Raw genomic sequence first — 17,270 nt, 5'->3', positions numbered from 1 at the left:
TTGTTTGGTCGATGCTGCCACCCTCTGTATCTGTGTCTTTTAAGCTCACGCTAATATATATCTACACACTGGACAGACATGAACTGTATAGCTTTTTGAATTAAGTTTTGGTCAAATCACAACTGTACAGCAAGTTAGGTTTCAGTTTATTGCTCGAATGTAAACAGTAGTGAAGAAAATGAAGTCAAATACAATGTATTTCAGCCTCCTGTAACTTCATTTTTTGTTACATTTAAAGTAACTTTATTCCTTTTTTTCCCAATAAAACATAGTGCAGTTGTTTTACAAACAATAATAATAACCCTCACAGAAATTTTAATGGTTTCCACTACAAATACCATTACAGACCATCAGCTAAATGTTAAAACCATTAGCATTATTGGTGCTTAATGGTCTTCACTAGACATAACATGCGACCAACAGAAATAAATAAATTACCAATAAAGACCCACAGGGACGATTACACTTTCCATTAAAACCAATATAATGGCCATTATAATCATTATAACCATTTTAAAAATCCCTGAGGGTTTCTACTGGGGTTTTTTTCCAGCAGGGATAAGCCAGGAGTTATACCACTCAGCTATCTTCTCTGAGGATGATATAAATTTGGCAGTGAATCTTATTAAAGTTTTAACAATACTCGTCCATCGTTATACATTATGTACCAATGACAGTACTTGTGCCCATATTATTATTACAAGTTATTACTTACTTTTATAGAGTGCCGCTGCAGAAATCTTTCTCAGGTCTTTTTTCTTGAAGTAAAAGTCTCTTGTCATGTGACCAGTTAAACTACTAACATAAGCATATTTACAGGAAAACAAGACAACCTATAATTTAACTTGTACCACAGGGCTGTTGAATTCTTGATTCTGATTGGACAGAAGGTGTTGAGAGGAACTTCAGGATGCGCTGTTATAGGAAAATAATCAACTCCAGGGTGGTAACACATCACACACATCTCACAACCCAGTCTTTGATATTGTCGTGTTTTATTCCTTACTTTTAGCATCCTTTTCAGGCACAAAAAAGTCTCAAGACAAACATTTGATGAGAAAGATAAGAAATTTGCCTTTGTTAATGTTTGTAATGTTGATGAAGATTACATTCACTGAGCTATTTGTGAGAACTTATCCAATAGTCTATTCCATGACAGAGAGGCAATAGGCATGTGCTCTGTGGTATACTTTATTTCATTATTATTTTGAGTTGGTTTTTGCTGACAGATGTTGGCCCATGCTGTATGATCTGTCAGCTATTACAACCAACAGAGGATTAACATTCAGAGTACATTACAGAGGCACAGGTCCAAACTGCCATAGCTTATAGTCATGTACGTATAGCCATCACTTTTTTGACTATGATTAAACATATATTACACAGTTTAATATTTTTCACACTCCAGTGAAAGCACTTTGTTTAAAACACACTTCTAAATCTTCTATATTTTATTAAGCATAGATTTAAAAATATTTCAGTTTTTTAAAGTGGCTTGTTCACCAGTCTCTAGGGTTAGGACTTGTTGCATCATCTATAGGCTCTCATACACACTAGCACACATGTTCACGCACACAGACACGCAAACTAAGGCAGCTTTTCTTAGCGTGCTGTCAAACCGAGAAATTCCAGGAGCAAAGACAGCATAATGTATGTATGTAGAAGTGCCACATTACATCCCTATGCTTTTTGTGTGATTTACATGAATACTGAGCTTTAATGACTGAATGTCAGTTTATGTGACGTGACGTGATTAATAAACGGCCTCTATTAATATTAAAAACATATTAAAGCACTTCAGAAACACTACACACAAAATCGTGCAGGAATATCTCAATGACTCCAAGCAAGTAACAGTCATCCATGTGGCTGAATATGAGACACTGACAGAAAGACGTTCACTTAAACCTTCAGTGGTTGCTCTATATGTCACAGTGGGTCCACGTAAATTCTCTATAACTGGGTTGATCTTTGGTTAATGAGAAGAAGACAAACTAGACAGACCATATTGATACATTCAAAAAAAATATATTAAAACTATTAAATGCTTAGCTTTCTGTTCCCAGACCCATTTTAGTTCATCTGAGTAACATGAATAAAACATTCCTTTCTCGTGTTATTACACACCACACTGAAATTAATTTCTGAAACTGAGGCCAGGGAACCAGATCTCACAGGACAGGAAGACATTTGTAACACAATCAAGTAATGACAGAATCACACAGCACACATCTCCACAAGCACAATGCAGAAATTAACTAAATGTGAGAACAACTCCAGTTAAAAGAGCTTTTGAATGCTGAGTAGCTGCTTAGCGAGGGTCGTCTGGAGCGGCGATCTTCTCCAAACTCGGCTCCATACCCCAAATCTCACGGGCGTACTGAGTGATGGTCCTGTCACTCGAGAACTTGCCACAACCGGCTATGTTGTGGATCACCAGTTTGGTCCATTCCTTAGTGTTCTGTTTGGAGAACACCATTAATCATTAGTTCAGCTATAAATTTATATTTATATATAATACAACCATAGACAAGTATAGACAGTGACAGAAAGTGCTGTAAGACTCATCATATGACCACAAACAAGTATGACATAAGCTCACTGGAGAAAAAAAAGAATTAGCCACTAATAGAAGCATCTGAATATAACATTTCAGTCAGTAGTGCATATAGATGAATGTAAGTTTAGTTAGCTGTTGGTCAGGCTATGAGGTTTGCCTTTTAGGCTTCATGTCCAAGCAGAACACAACATTGACACTCTTCTGTTGCAGGATGACAACTGTAGGGTCAAACCTGTGTGTGACTTGTTCGATATACATAATCAAACACTCTGGCACTTTGACTGGTCAGTAAAATCCCATCTTAAACATTTAGGAGCAATTATTTGAATTGTGTGCAAGTGGGTTTAAACTGACAGGAGCTACCTCAAGACACTGGAGATGTTATTAAGGCAAGGCAAGGAGAGGCACAACCAAGTATTAGGAAAGAAACTAGACGTCATATTATTTATTTATTTATTTATTGCCCAGGGAGCTTAAGTGGATGAAGAACGGAGTGAGACCTACGGTTTAACACAAAAGTGCACTAAGTGCTAGTACTCAAGTGTGTTACAAAAGCTATAAAATACAGACAAAACTGCATGTTTATACTAAGGGTTTTGGGGTTGTTGTTTTTTTGTGTGGAAACAGATTTGTGGGTTATAAACACTTGTCAGAGTGTCTGCTTGATTATAGTTTATATTAAATGAACAACTACATTCCTAGAAAAAAGGGTACTATACTGAGGTTTGAAGGTTACCTTATAAGTATATGTTTGGGTTAGAGAAATGGAACCAGTCACTGAACCTGGTTCTAAATTTCAGGGTACATTTTGTACTTTGGGAAACACAATACCTTCATGCACAGCTGAGAAACTCCAGAGTATTGCATTTCTATGTACTTGTATTTAGAAAAGTGGCAAATGTTTTTCAACCTCTACTGAAAAGTTGCTGCGCACTAACCTTGTACACAGTGCTAACTCTCTCCTGGCATTTAATATAGTCCTCATAGTCCGCAAATACTTTGAACCTGCCAAAGGGAAACACAGACAATAATGGTATGGATATTTAATTAAGAATTTCCATGTGCCAAGACTAGGGAGAGGAAGAGGGAAAATCTTCTGTTCATATGTATAAAAGACAGTATAATGTTACTAATCCCCAATCGTAAAACATGCAACATTCTTATTCAAAGCCTATTCATATGCAACAGAGCAAGAGTTTAGTTTCCTGCCAGGGAGGAATTAGTTCTGACCTGTCATGATTCATCAGCATGTTGACGATGTCCTTGAAGAGGTCTGGCTGAGTGGGACTGAAAAATCCTCCAGAAATTTGATCAATGGCTTGCTTTAGCTCTGGGATGCGGTTGTAATACTCAGCAGCATTGTACCTAGAATGCATAATTATATGAAGAAAAAATATTTTTCAAACCGTGTTTGAAACTTTGCATTCAAACAAATTATCTATTTGCATTCAAAGTCCCATTTCTATTCGTATTTTTGCAAAATGGGACAAGACCAGAATGGGAACATCTCCTTACAAGACAATAGAGTGCGATCATCAAGCTGATGTCTAGAATTTACTTTTAAAATAATTTATGTTTTTAATACAGATAAATTAATCACTGCTTTGCTCATTCTCGTGCAAACTGTTCGAAGAAAAAAAAAACACATCCTTTACTACAGAGGCCACACCTCCTTCACTGAGATTGACAAGTACAGAGGCCACATCCCTTTCACTGAGATGTTGATGTTGTATCAGACTTTAGTAATGCAGAAACACTGTATACGCTCAATCATGAAGTCTTGTCCAATGCATGGTAACTTGAATGGGTCTGTCTTACTCATAGAGGGTTAGCATTAGCTACCCAGATTCATAAAGCAAATTTTTTTTTACCCTTTCTTATCCATGGCCTCGACATCCTCCACTCTCATTCCAAATATGAAGAGGTTTCCTTCTCCGGCCTCCTCTGCCATCTCCACATTGGCTCCATCCATAGTGCCGATTGTCAGAGAGCCATTCAACATGAACTTCATATTTCCTGTTCCAGAAGCTTCTGTCCCTGCAGTGGAAATCTGCTGAGACAGGTCAGCTGCTGGGATTGCTACATAGAGAATGTAGAGAAACGGAAAAAGATAAATAATTGTCCAAAAAAAAAAAAAACAATATGACTGTCAGAAAAATCCAAACATAAATCTAAATATGATGCAACTTTACATGACCACTGATCCCACAAATGGGGGAAAAGAAGCAGATAAGAAGCAAGGAATTATAAAGAGTACTACAGCAACCTTTTGTGAAATTGTAAACAAACTGAGTTTATAGCAAAACACCAAACCTTTCTCAGCCAGTGTAACCCTGTAGTTCTCCAGGAAGATGACTTTAAGGCGGTCTCCCACCACCGGGTCATTATTCACCACCTCTCCAATAGATGTGATGAGCTTAATGATCATCTTAGCCATGTGGTAGCCTGGAGCAGCCTAGTGTAAAATAATCAGTAACACAGCATGATTCAGAAGAATATAAAAACAGGAAAACCTCTCACTATTTAATTCCCAGTCAGCTACTGAGCGAAAAATAGCCAAACTAATTTATCCACATAATCACAACTCATGAAATAACCAAAACAAGACACGATCACACTCACTTTTCCTCCGATCATAACCGTCCTGGGTGTCCAGGCCTTGTTTGGTTCCTTTCTGATACCTGAGTGGAGACACATTAGTGTTATTTAAGCTCTACAACAAGGATCAATTGATTAAAGTGTTGATTAAAGTGAAATGCTGCACCATGTTCAAACAAATTAGTCTGTATAAAACTATTCCCACTACCAGCCTTGTTTAACGAGCCAGACAACCCAAACTGCAGCCTGAGATATTTTACATAATTAACAGTTTAAAAAAATATGCACACTGAAAAATACATCAAATGTTAAAGCTGCAGTGCTTAGGATTTTTGTTTAAAAATAAAAGAAAAATCTATTATATTGAGTCAGGAGAGAAAAAAAAATACTTAATATCTTGAATATAGTCAAATTTTTTTAGTATTTCCTGTTATAAGATTGCAATAAACTAAATATGAGATTATTAAAGCTATTCTGAGACATTTTTGTAAAGACATTTAAACTTTACATTTTCTTATTCTATTGGCAGATCGTTTTCCTTCTTTCTAGAAATAAGTGCTTAAAATGAGAAAACTTAAATTAGTAAAAAAAAAATTAAAAAAAAAAAAAAAGGAAAGAAAGAAAGAAAAGAAATAGGTTCCATAATCTTATTTTTTATGCTAAACTTATGATAGGAAATACTAGATGAATTTGACTATATTCAAGATATTTTCACTTGACGTTATATTTTGCAGTGAACAATTCGCAATCAGCGCCGGGTCAGGGGTGCCGGGTCGGAATTGGTGGAAAATATGTATGTGTACGTCATACACAAAATCAAATATGTCAATTTTAGGCATGAAAGATGTCTGAATATACAGACAAGAGACACAGCCAGTCAATCAGGAGGGAGAGAGAGTGAGGGCGAGAGCGAGAGAGAGAGAGAGAGAGAGAGAGAGAGAGAAAGAGAGAAAGAGAGAGAGAGAGAAAGAGGTTTAGCTTTTTGCTGCACAGATAAGGCATTTATATGTTCTCTAATATAGCGGGAAGGTAATAAATAATAGTCAGCCGATTAATCCTCCTTGTGGGATCTGTATCGTTACCCAGTAGTTGTGTTATGATAGAGTAATTGTGAGTTTCAATGTATTTGTGTATTTCAAACTCATCAGGCGAGTGTCTCTTCCGCTTGCCTGATTAATTGTCATATGACTTGGAGCGACAGATCCATTTTATACTTATATAACATATAACTATAACAGAGTCCCAGACCTGAATTTGTTTTTGGGTAGTTAGATTTAAACAGTTTTAAATCCATCGTGGTTTAATTTGCTCCTGCATTTTAACGTAGATATTTTACATCAGTGTAAACTTTACATTGACACTTAAGACACATGAAACAAACAGGTGTAAACGTCACACATATGATGGCATTTGAATAATTCAATTAAATCGAATGTTAATACTTGGGAAAGTAAATACTTTTAGGAAATATATAAAGAAACACTTTTTTAAAAATGCTGCAAACATTATACATAAAATTTCACTGGAAAATTCCTGGTGGTCTGGACATGTCTTATGTGTCTAAGTGTAAAGTGTACTGGATACTATCATTTTACTATTAATCACTGGTGATGAGAAGAGTTGTATGAAACGGTGTAATTACGGTTATAGAAAGTGATGATGTGCAGGCAGTTCAACAGCTGCCTCTTGTACTCATGGATCCTCTTCACTTGAATATCAAACATGGAGTTCGGGTTGATTTTAACCTTATAATGCTCTTCGAGATGCACAGCAAATTTCATCTTATTCTCCTGCAAATATAAAGTAGGTAAAAGGATGAAAACAGTAGAATATGAATCTAGAAAGACAAACCAAAGGACCCTTTATGGTGCTAGATTTCATCTATTTTTATATAAACGGGCCTGATGTTCCCAATATTTGTAGCGTTCTCCCTGTTCCAATATACCTACAAGACTTGTTTCAATGCAGATTTTAAGCAGCTCAAGCAGACAATTTAATTGTATTTGTTTTTATAATAATAATTTTTCAAACAAAAACAACAGATACTCATAAAGACTTTAAAAATTACCCGAACTGAGAAATGCTTATAGATGAAAAAGTCAGAGCATGCACTTAAATCTTATAATTATAGAAATTGAAGCTCAACGTTATTTGTTGCATAACAGCACAGTGTTGATATTCCCATCATCTGTCTTTCAGCACAGACTATACTGAGGATGAGCTCGAGTCGTCTCCTCACCTGTTTGATCTTGGCAACATCTCGGATGAAGGCCTCATCATCCACAAACTCCAGGAGTTTCTTCAGCTGATCCAGATCACGAATGTAGTCCTCACCGATTCGCTAATGTGTAACGTACAGGATTACATGGCACAAGCTTTAAAACCCATTTATCTCCTCAGTCTATTTACAATACATACTGGATCTTATAATAAGCAACATATTTTTTAAAAAACACGCAGTACTATTTCTCATTTACTGTCTATGCACCCTCCAAGTGATTCATATATGTGGGGCAGCCTGGGAAAACTCTTCACTTGGTGAAATGTTCTGCTTTATATAGTCCTAAAAATGATTTACCTGTTTACCTCCAAAACTGAGACGGGAAACAAATTGCCATTAATTATATTAAATGTTTCTATATTTAAAAAAATAAAAAAATATATATGTATATATATATACACACACACATATATATATATATATAGATATAGATATAGATATAGATATATATAGATAGATAGATAGATAGATAGATAGTATAAAAAAAATACTATAAAAAGGAGTAAACAGTAATAAACGAAAAAAAGGCAATATTAGATGGTTAGATGGTTAGATAGTAGATGGTTAAATCCATGCTGAGTGTGGCGCAGAAGCACCACAGCTGATATTTGTTGATAAACTGAACTGAACTGTCTAATGTCTAATCTGTTTTGCTACAGCACATAGCTAGCCAACAACTGTGTGGAGAAATCATAAATAGCTAGCAAGGTTTTCAATATCTTGAAGCAGACTATCTGTGTAACTGTTCATTAAACTGTCTCTTTACCTAACATGATCATTGCAGGAAGATAGCCAGGTCAAGATTAAAAAGCGAAAAAAAAAAATCCATGTCATTTGCATGAAAAATTTGTGTTTCTTAAAGTAGAGGTGTCGAAGTTTATTAAAGGCAAAAACCACCATTTTTGCCAGATATGTTTTTGATTTTTCAACATTTTGGACAGAATTTAGCCACAGTGATACCCGATGGGTTTTCCCAGACCGCCTTGTCAACTTATAATCAGCACCACATTGAAAGAAGGGCAAAGCTTTTCACTTTTGCACCTCTCACCTCAGCAATGACTTCCGCAAGGCCAGGGTTGCACATGACTAGCCAGCGGCGAGGGGTGATGCCGTTGGTCTTGTTCTGGAACTTCTGTGGGTCCACTTCATAAAAGTCCTTAAACCTGGAGACAAAACACTGTTTTCAGGAATGGACATTTACCAGAGCATATAATAACATCGTAACTCATCAAATATAAATCTATATAACAAGATGTTCCCATGGACTGTAGTGGCCAAATGAAGGTATTTAGTCATTTTAGCTTTGTGCACTTTAAACACTGCTGATCAGGATGTCACATTTCTGCATGCTCCCTAGTAAGTCATCTTCCCCAGAAAAGCTTCTCAGCACATGTATAGCTGCTAAATCTGATCCTACATGTAGTAGTTGACCCTTACACTGTGTTTTTGATGATTTCTGAGTGGATTCGAGCCACACCGTTTACAGCATGAGAGCCGACGATGCACAGATGAGCCATGTTGATCTTCTTCAGTCCTCCTTCTTCGATCAGAGACATGCGCCTCAAACGGTCGTTATCACCAGGGTACAGAGTGGAGATTCGCTTGAAGAAATAAAGAGATATACTGATCAGGTAAACAGGATGACAACAATAAATTGATGGACAACCTCCAGCACCACCTAAATGTAAATCCTAAATACTCATTAACATTCTGGATTAGATCATATTTTACATCTTTCAACCTCACAGACTAGCTGGATCTGGAAAAAGTTATATAAGTATATATGGGATATATATGGTTGTTTATTTCATTACAAACTGGAAATAAAAAGGTTTTAGAATTTTAAAATATGTAAAACAGAGAAAGCAAATGTTCAATATTAAATATTCAAGATTCTGCACTATTTCTAGGTCACTATTTAAACGTAAGCAAATTAGTGAATTTGACCATGTTATCTGCTTTGTGCAAAAGGTCCCGATTTTCCTCATTCCTAATCTCTTCTATCGAAGCATGTGTTCAGACGACACTCCGATGGATTCGCTCTAAAATGGATCATAAGATTGTGCTTCTTGTGAAGTCCATGCCGGCATGAGTGCACGCTGTCGTTAAAGGAAAAAGTGGGTGTGTCAAATCCTAAGAAACTCTGACGTTCATATAAATATTTCAAAGATTCTACTGTTTACTCAAGTTGTTCTCAGTAATATAATTTGTGATGAAAATTGTTGGATTAAATGAGAAAAGAATGCAAAATAGAAGCATTTTCACCAGTGCTCCCAGACTTTTTTACATCACAGTAAGTCTAACTAAATCCATTCCAGATTGTAACACTACAAAATGTGGAAAAGTTCAAGGGGGGTGAATACTTATGCAATGCGCTGTAACTATTAATTACACTTACTAAAACTAATAACCCAGATACACTATCTGCTTGTGATGCGCTTCTTCCTCTCAAACAGGCTAGGGATTTGTCCACCTCTGCAAGTGCTGGTTTGCATACTATGCACAGCATACAGCAGGTTTCAACCAGACACACAATTAAATACAGGTGTAAATGCATGTGGCATACAATCCGACCAAGTGTAAACATGTTCTTGTCATTAAATATAACATTAATATTTAAAATAATTAAATAATTAAGTCGCTTTGGATAAAAGTGGCAACTAAATGAATAAATGTAAATGTAAATTAAAATATAATAAAGAGGATTTCTCAGCTGACCTCCAGGTGGTGCTGGTTGATCTCGTAGATGATCTCCAGGTGGCGAGGCAGGAGGTTCTGGAACAGGTCGACAGGCCAACGCTCCAGAGCCTCTGGAAGGACGGTGTGGTTAGTGTAGGCGCAAGTACGCACGGTAATGTCCCATGCCTGCAAGATGAGAGAGAGAAGAAGAGGACTGAAAACACATGTAGGATAGGATCATGTTAGGAATAAAACCTGACGGGGGTCTGCCGTTATAGCAAAATAATCCGTGACGAGGTGGTGTGACCGATATGCATCATACCATTCCTCTATATTTGTTAAGGCTAGCATTTTTTACATTTATTAATGAACAATATGTCATATTTTTATCATTACATTTTTTATAGTTACATTCAATGTTGTGGAATGTCCACGACAAGTTAGTTCACCATCACTTTCTTGAAGTTAATTAAAACACACACACACACACACACACACACACACACACACACAGAGCTTGTCTTGTTACTGAGAAACTTGAAAAGCACAAAATCCTCCTCTCTGCTACTCTCCTGTGGCAGAAAACGTACTTAATGTGACTGACACTGGAGACTCCTTCCATAAATGTTAAGTAAAAGTCTCCTTATAGAATCATTATTGTTATATATTTTTCTTTGTTAAATAGAAAGCTGTCTTTTAATTGGTTTATTATTAGGTTTAGATTATGTGGAGAGTCTACCACACAAATCCATGTGAATTACAATAGAAATAATAATATTGTATTCAAACAAGCACATTTATATAAACCTGTGACTATCAGAGCTGTGCTGTTATAGAAGATTATAGAAGATTAGTCAACAACTTCTGACCAATCAGATTCAAAAGATAATCATCAATATATGCCTGGAGTAGTGGCCTGGAAAAGAATTTTACTATTGTATGTTATAATCTAAAGTACACAATGGAATAGACATCAGCATACTGTTTCCCAGGAGACTTTCTCCTCATCCAGCAGGATCCTCATCAGTTCAGGGATAGCGAGGGCTGGGTGTGTGTCATTCAGCTGGATGGCCACCTGAATGGCAAAACAAAGCAAGACAGGAAACAATCTCAGCAAGGAAAATCTCTCAGAATATACTGAATTACTCAGCTGAATTTAATTATGAGGGTGCATTATATGTATTAGTATATATTCTGTTATATATAATATTTTCTGTTCTTTCTTTTTTTTCATATCCTTATCAATCATAACACATTTACACATGATCTGTCAGTAGGTGTTGAGATAAGATCTTCCTTGCAATGTTATAAATGTTTTATTGTACATTTTACAGTAAAGTAAGATTTTACACTGTCTCAAAATCTAGTCTTAGAGTACCTCACAGTTTTATTGTAACGTTCAGAAAAAAAACATGTACACTTAACTGTAATAAGACTTTTAAAAACCCTCTGTGTGTTTAACCCTTTCTCGTAGTACACTGGCGTTCAATCAACTTATCAGTCATGTTCAATCAGTATAAACAAATGAATTATTTTATCACCACACGTCTGTTATAAGATTAGTCAGGACACTGTTGGGTTTCTGTATGTAGAGTATCATGACTCTATGTTTAGCTACTGATGAGAAGGGCGATGGGAAAGGGGAGGGGTGTGAGCCTCATGCTGGACAAACAATTCACACCTCTCCTCAATAATGCTGATAGAGATAAATTGGACAGCTAAAGCTTTTTTGATCTTTTTTGAACTGTCACAATAACATTACAACATTTAAACCTAGTAGGCTATGTAAAAAAATAAATACTTATGACCAGCTGAAAGTTCTTAAAGTCCCTGAGTGTATACTTTCATGTGAACCATTAACCACTACTGTGGGGTGTGACATCACAAATAAATTCAATGCTGATCACATTCAATGGCCCCCCGAAAAAAAAAACACATCCAGAAAAACATTTTTTTGGCCTCTGGTAATGTAATTGATCTATTTGGAGAATTCCGGTTCTCACCTTCTCAGGTAACTTGTTCAGGTCTGTGCGCACCACCTCTGTCGAGCCGAACTTAGAGGCCTTGAAACGGCGGATGATGTCCTGAAGAGTAGCAGCCACCACAAAGTACTCCTGTTTGAGACGGAGCTCCTTCCCCTCAAAGAACTGGCCCACACACACACACACACACACACACACAGACACACATTTAACAAATGCAGAGGTGTCATTTACTAACAATTCAATTCAACTGCAGTGAAAATAGCATACTACTTCATAGTGTGGCTATTTTCCTGTTGATCAGCTGAATTATTAATATAAAATTATACTCACATTGTCATTGGGGTAGAGCACGCGGGAAATATTCTCAGCCAGATTTCTGTCCAGAACAGCTTGGATGTAGCCCCCAACATTAACTGTTAAACACAGTGTGTATTAGTGTGTAACAAACGTGATTTTCAGATTCCTGATTTTCCCACAAGCATTTAGGATCCAAATTATTTCTACTATGTACATCACGTGTAAGAATAGTCTGAGTAGAGTAGTCTCTACAAATGAATAAAAATGTCTAATATTAGTGTTGATATTTAAAAGACATCGACAACAAATGGACAGTATATCCAGTGATTTATGCTGAAGTACTCACAGTCCTTGAGGTTAAATTCGCAGGGGGCTTTGGCTGACCACAGTCTCATGGTGTTAACTACATTGTTTCTGTATCCAGGGACTGGAGTGTCATACGGCAGGGCCAGAACCACCTGTTCAAACAAAACGGCCATGCTTTAAAAACAGCTTTTTTACCATCAAACACCAGCTCATGCCAATAAAGGCGAGACAATGACTATGGCATTTCAAAATACTTTACAATTAGTGAATAGAGGGACCGTAACTAAAGAATTACTGGCAACCCTGTCCATGAAGGTCACACCTATAATAAACGATGAACACGTTCATGAATAATGTTATAGTGCATTCATAAGCCGTTATGCGCACTGTTATTTATAAATTAGCCATGAAAATTCATTACACTTTGTAGCTATCTTTGTTATGCATTATGAGTTAACATGGTACATTTGAAGTAGTGTGCACATTAACACGTCACCTTTTGTTCTTTAATAAAAGAATTATACTAGACAAATGATGGGGAAATCATATTTAAAAACTTGACAACTTGTGAAATAACTCATCTACAACTAAACATAATGCACTAAGAAAACTAGAGCTGAATTTCTTTGTTATTGGTAATAAACACTGCTTATAATGCATTAACATTACGAACTCTGAAATCCGATATAAACGTTGTTATAAACTGTAACTTTTTAAAATATATATATATATATATATATATATATATATATATATATATATATATATATATATAATTATGTATGTGTATAAGATGCAATATTAATGTGTTATAACATGCTATGAATGTAATGTATTCATATGTAATTACACATTATGGCCTACATTATGGTCAAAAGTTTCTTTGCATAACACAAGTTTAAATGGGCGGTCTGATCAGGCCTAACTTCTGTCAGATGGGCATCATGCATATGCCACAATGCTGGAATTAGATAAACTATTGCTACATATTATTGCAGAGCTACTCAAATCTGAAACCCTCAAGGGCTTTATTAGCATCTTAATATCAAAGCTAGCTGTATTCAATTAAATTAGAGCTCAACCTACATGTACAGGTTTTGAAAACATAGTTTAGAAAATGTAAACATTTTTTACCTAGTCCTAAAATAATTTAGTAAATTATTGAATTATTGACATTCATTTTGTTTATCACTAAACTATCATCCCTAAACATGTTAGCTGAAAGGAGACGTGTTTATGATGTTTAAAAGTGTTTCTTCACCAATAACAATAATAATAATAATAACATTCTAAAGATATATTTTAAAGACTATGAACCAAGATTTAGCGAGTTTCATCATTAAAGGCTTGTTTTTACATTTTTTCCAGCCCAGAAATAAGCTCCTCTTCATCTATAACAGAGATCACCTTTTTCATTAAAAAGCAACTCATGATGCATATGTAGATATAACAGAAGGGTATGGAGTCAGTTGTGCGGAAGGGGTAGGATCGTAGCTGTTTTCACTGCATTTGAAGTTCATCTCAACAGTAGCAGGGAGCTCTAAAAATTACACACCGCTCCTTTAAATGTTTGTGATCTTTCTAACAAGCTGGTTCATTGTCTGTCAATTTTTGTGAAACATAATATTTCATGATCAGGACAGGACTCTACGTTGGTGCTGATTATGTTCATACCTGTGTGTCTACCCATTTGACTCCATCAGGATGGTGCTCCACTCGGCCGTAAAAGTGCACGGGGCGCATGTACTCGGGACGGGCCTTCTCCCACGGGTTACCATATCGCAGCCAATCATCTGCCTCCTCGACCTGTCAGACATCAGTCAAAGGCACTGTTGTGGAACTGCTAAATATGAGGTCTAATAACTTTAGACAGTACATTGCTGCTGCTCTCTCTCTCTCTCTCTCTCTCACACACACACACACACACACACACACACACACAAACACACTGACCTGCCAACCATTGACAATTTTCTGGTTGAAAATGCCAAACTCGTAACGGATTCCATAACCATAAGCTGCCAAGCCCAGAGACGCCATCGAGTCGAGGAAGCAGGCTATGGAGGATATACAGGAAGAAGAATATTTTTTCTAGAATGAATGACAAAACTCTTACATGCAGTTTAATAACAAACTGAGTCATATTGAATCTGACCTGCCAGACGGCCCAGGCCTCCATTGCCCAAGCCTGCGTCCTCCTCAATGTCCTGCAGCTCCTCCATATCCAGTCCCAACTACAGAGAGGATAGATTTAGAGACGTTTAATCAAGTACATGAAAGATACCACCTATCCTGAAAGGCACTTGTTGTTATTTGCACATTTCTCATTTCTCATTTCTCATAGTGGGGTACTCCCACTATGTGTCATTTGGTGAAGGCTGCATCACAGTTCTGTTCTGTTCTTTTAGTAGCAAAAATAGCTTTATTCGCCACTAGTTTTTACTGCATATCTCACCTGGTAGGTGGCCTCATCGCAGGCGCCCTCCAGGGCCAGATTGACCATGGTGTTCTGCAGGGTGCGCCCCATGTAGAACTCCAGAGAAAGGTAGTACACCCGCTGCAGACGGGGTGGGGGGGTGGGGGGGCAGGGGTTGGGGGATATGGGTGAGACGGTGTATTTGATCACAAATCAATACAATCATAATTACAATAAAATTTTATTTGTGTAACTCACACAGCTTTCAAATCATTAAGTTGCTAATCTAAGTTCATACACACATGATCAGACCAGCGAGGGTTAATGTGTGTGATATGTGCAGAGGCCCATCAGCTGGGTCTGTGTGCTCTTCAGTCCTTCACTACAATCTGTCAGCAAGGGTTCTCTCTCTCTCTCACTCGCTCTGTATCACCTCAGATTACACTTATGGTCTGTCACTGTAAGGAATGAAGTAGGGAGAACAACTGTGTGTGTGTGTGTGTGTGTGTGTGTGTGTGTGTGTGTGTGTGTGTATGTGTGTGACCTGGCATTTGTGCTTGTGTATAAATAACTGCATTGGTGAGTTTCTGAAAAGGTCTAACTGTCTTTGTGAAGAGGCCAGCCATTCATTCCACTCACACACAGACACACACACACACACACACACACACACACACACACCATAGAGAACAACATTACAACACAGACACTTCAGGGTTTTTTTTTTCCTAAAGGTGATGCCATTTTATTAATGTAGCTACATTTGCAGAACATAATTTGATGTTTTAAGTGACAGTGAGCTGCTCTGTGCTTTATAGTCACACAGCACAGCTGATAAATCAGCTTGCTTCCTCTCCGCCTTTCAGTCTGCAGCCTAAAAGTACAAACATCAATCCTCACATTGTACTTATGTAACAGGCTGAATGCATCAGGGCTGCCAGATTATCATCTCCATCCCTTACATAGCTATAAACAATTCCATATAAAAATAGAATGTACCTCTCCCAAATAGATCATGTTCCTTATACGTAAATAATAAATATAAAAATAATAAGAATTTTCAAAAAATGTCTTAATTTTAATCGAGTTTGGATTTGGATGTGTATGTGTTCTGTGAGCAGGAAAACACAATCTGGCAACACAGGGAAAGCTGATTCAAAGGAAGTGCACACAGAAGGGTAAAACCTGCAGGTTATATCTTTGTTAGGCAGTTCTCGACATTTGAAATACCCCAACACAGAAGCACACACACACACACACACACACTCAAAAGCTTACTATCCTTGTAAGGACATTCCATTAATACTATGATTAATTAATGCTAGGTTGACACCTAAATCTAACACTAATCTTAACCTCTAACCAAAAAGAAAGCTTTGGCTATTTAATCTTTCTATTTAATACAGCTTTGTTTTTTGTTTTTTTGCTGGGCCAAATGTCCTCGACAAGGTCAAAACTGTCAGATACCTCTGTGTTTGTTTGGATATTCGGTCCCCACTAAGATATAAACACTCGCGCGCACAGACACACTGCGCAAAATGGCTACGTGCTGACCTGCACACTAACCTACTGCATAGTATCCGTCTGAAACAGAACGCACCAGTGGAAACAGACTGTGCGTCACCATGGCGATCTCTCAGCCCGCACTACTTAGTATGTTAGTGCGCGGATTGGGACCGAGCCGCTATGTGAATGGAGGAACTGGCAATTCGTGCTTACTTTCGGGTCGGTCTCGTAGTAGTGCTGCTGTGTCCTGATCCATCTGCCCACTAGGTGGTCCCGCACGGTGTTGGCCAGCGCCAGGTAGTAATCCCGTTTCGTGGCCACATTGCGGTCCTTCACCAGGGTGAAATGCAGGTGCCGGTTGAAGTTGGTCTTAAGGTCGGCGACGTTTTCCACCCCGGCAAGACCGCGCACCGAGATCTGTTTCCTCCTGTCCTGGTCGGTCAGAGGCTTGGACATGGTGACAAGATGAGAGGCTTTATTTCAGAGAAGACGGTGAGCTGCAAGGACGCGACGTTTTAACTCTCTCTCGCTCTCTCTCTCTCTCACTCTCTCTCTCTCTCTCTCTCAGCTGCTGCGGTAGCGCCGAATAGCGATGTGTCATGGGGGTGGGCCAGTGGGAACTAGAGTTTTATACAGGGGGTG

General features: G+C 37.5%; 1 protein-coding gene across 1 annotated transcript; it reads right to left on the bottom strand.

Annotated features, from left to right (window-relative positions):
- Window positions 1–2,012: 2,012 nt before the first annotated feature.
- pygmb (phosphorylase, glycogen, muscle b) lies at window positions 2,013–17,202 on the bottom strand. The gene is made up of 20 exons (XM_053629395.1): window positions 16,842–17,202; window positions 15,162–15,263; window positions 14,862–14,940; window positions 14,660–14,763; window positions 14,381–14,512; window positions 12,747–12,858; window positions 12,434–12,516; window positions 12,122–12,265; window positions 11,101–11,193; window positions 10,158–10,304; window positions 8,877–9,040; window positions 8,488–8,602; window positions 7,398–7,499; window positions 6,801–6,948; window positions 5,183–5,241; window positions 4,874–5,015; window positions 4,432–4,639; window positions 3,791–3,925; window positions 3,499–3,565; window positions 2,013–2,461 (listed from the first exon to the last, which is right to left on the bottom strand). The coding sequence occupies exons 1-20, from the start codon at window positions 17,082–17,084 to the stop codon at window positions 2,312–2,314; spliced, it is 2,529 nt and encodes an 842-aa protein (XP_053485370.1). The 5' UTR covers window positions 17,085–17,202; the 3' UTR covers window positions 2,013–2,311.
- Between the last annotated feature and the right edge of the window lie 68 nt (window positions 17,203–17,270).

Source organism: Ictalurus furcatus, chromosome 7 (assembly GCF_023375685.1).
Source record: "Ictalurus furcatus strain D&B chromosome 7, Billie_1.0, whole genome shotgun sequence".
Lineage (NCBI taxonomy): Eukaryota > Metazoa > Chordata > Actinopteri > Siluriformes > Ictaluridae > Ictalurus > Ictalurus furcatus.
The sequence above is the reverse complement of the archived record's forward strand: the minus strand, read 5'-3'. Positions and strand labels throughout refer to the sequence as shown.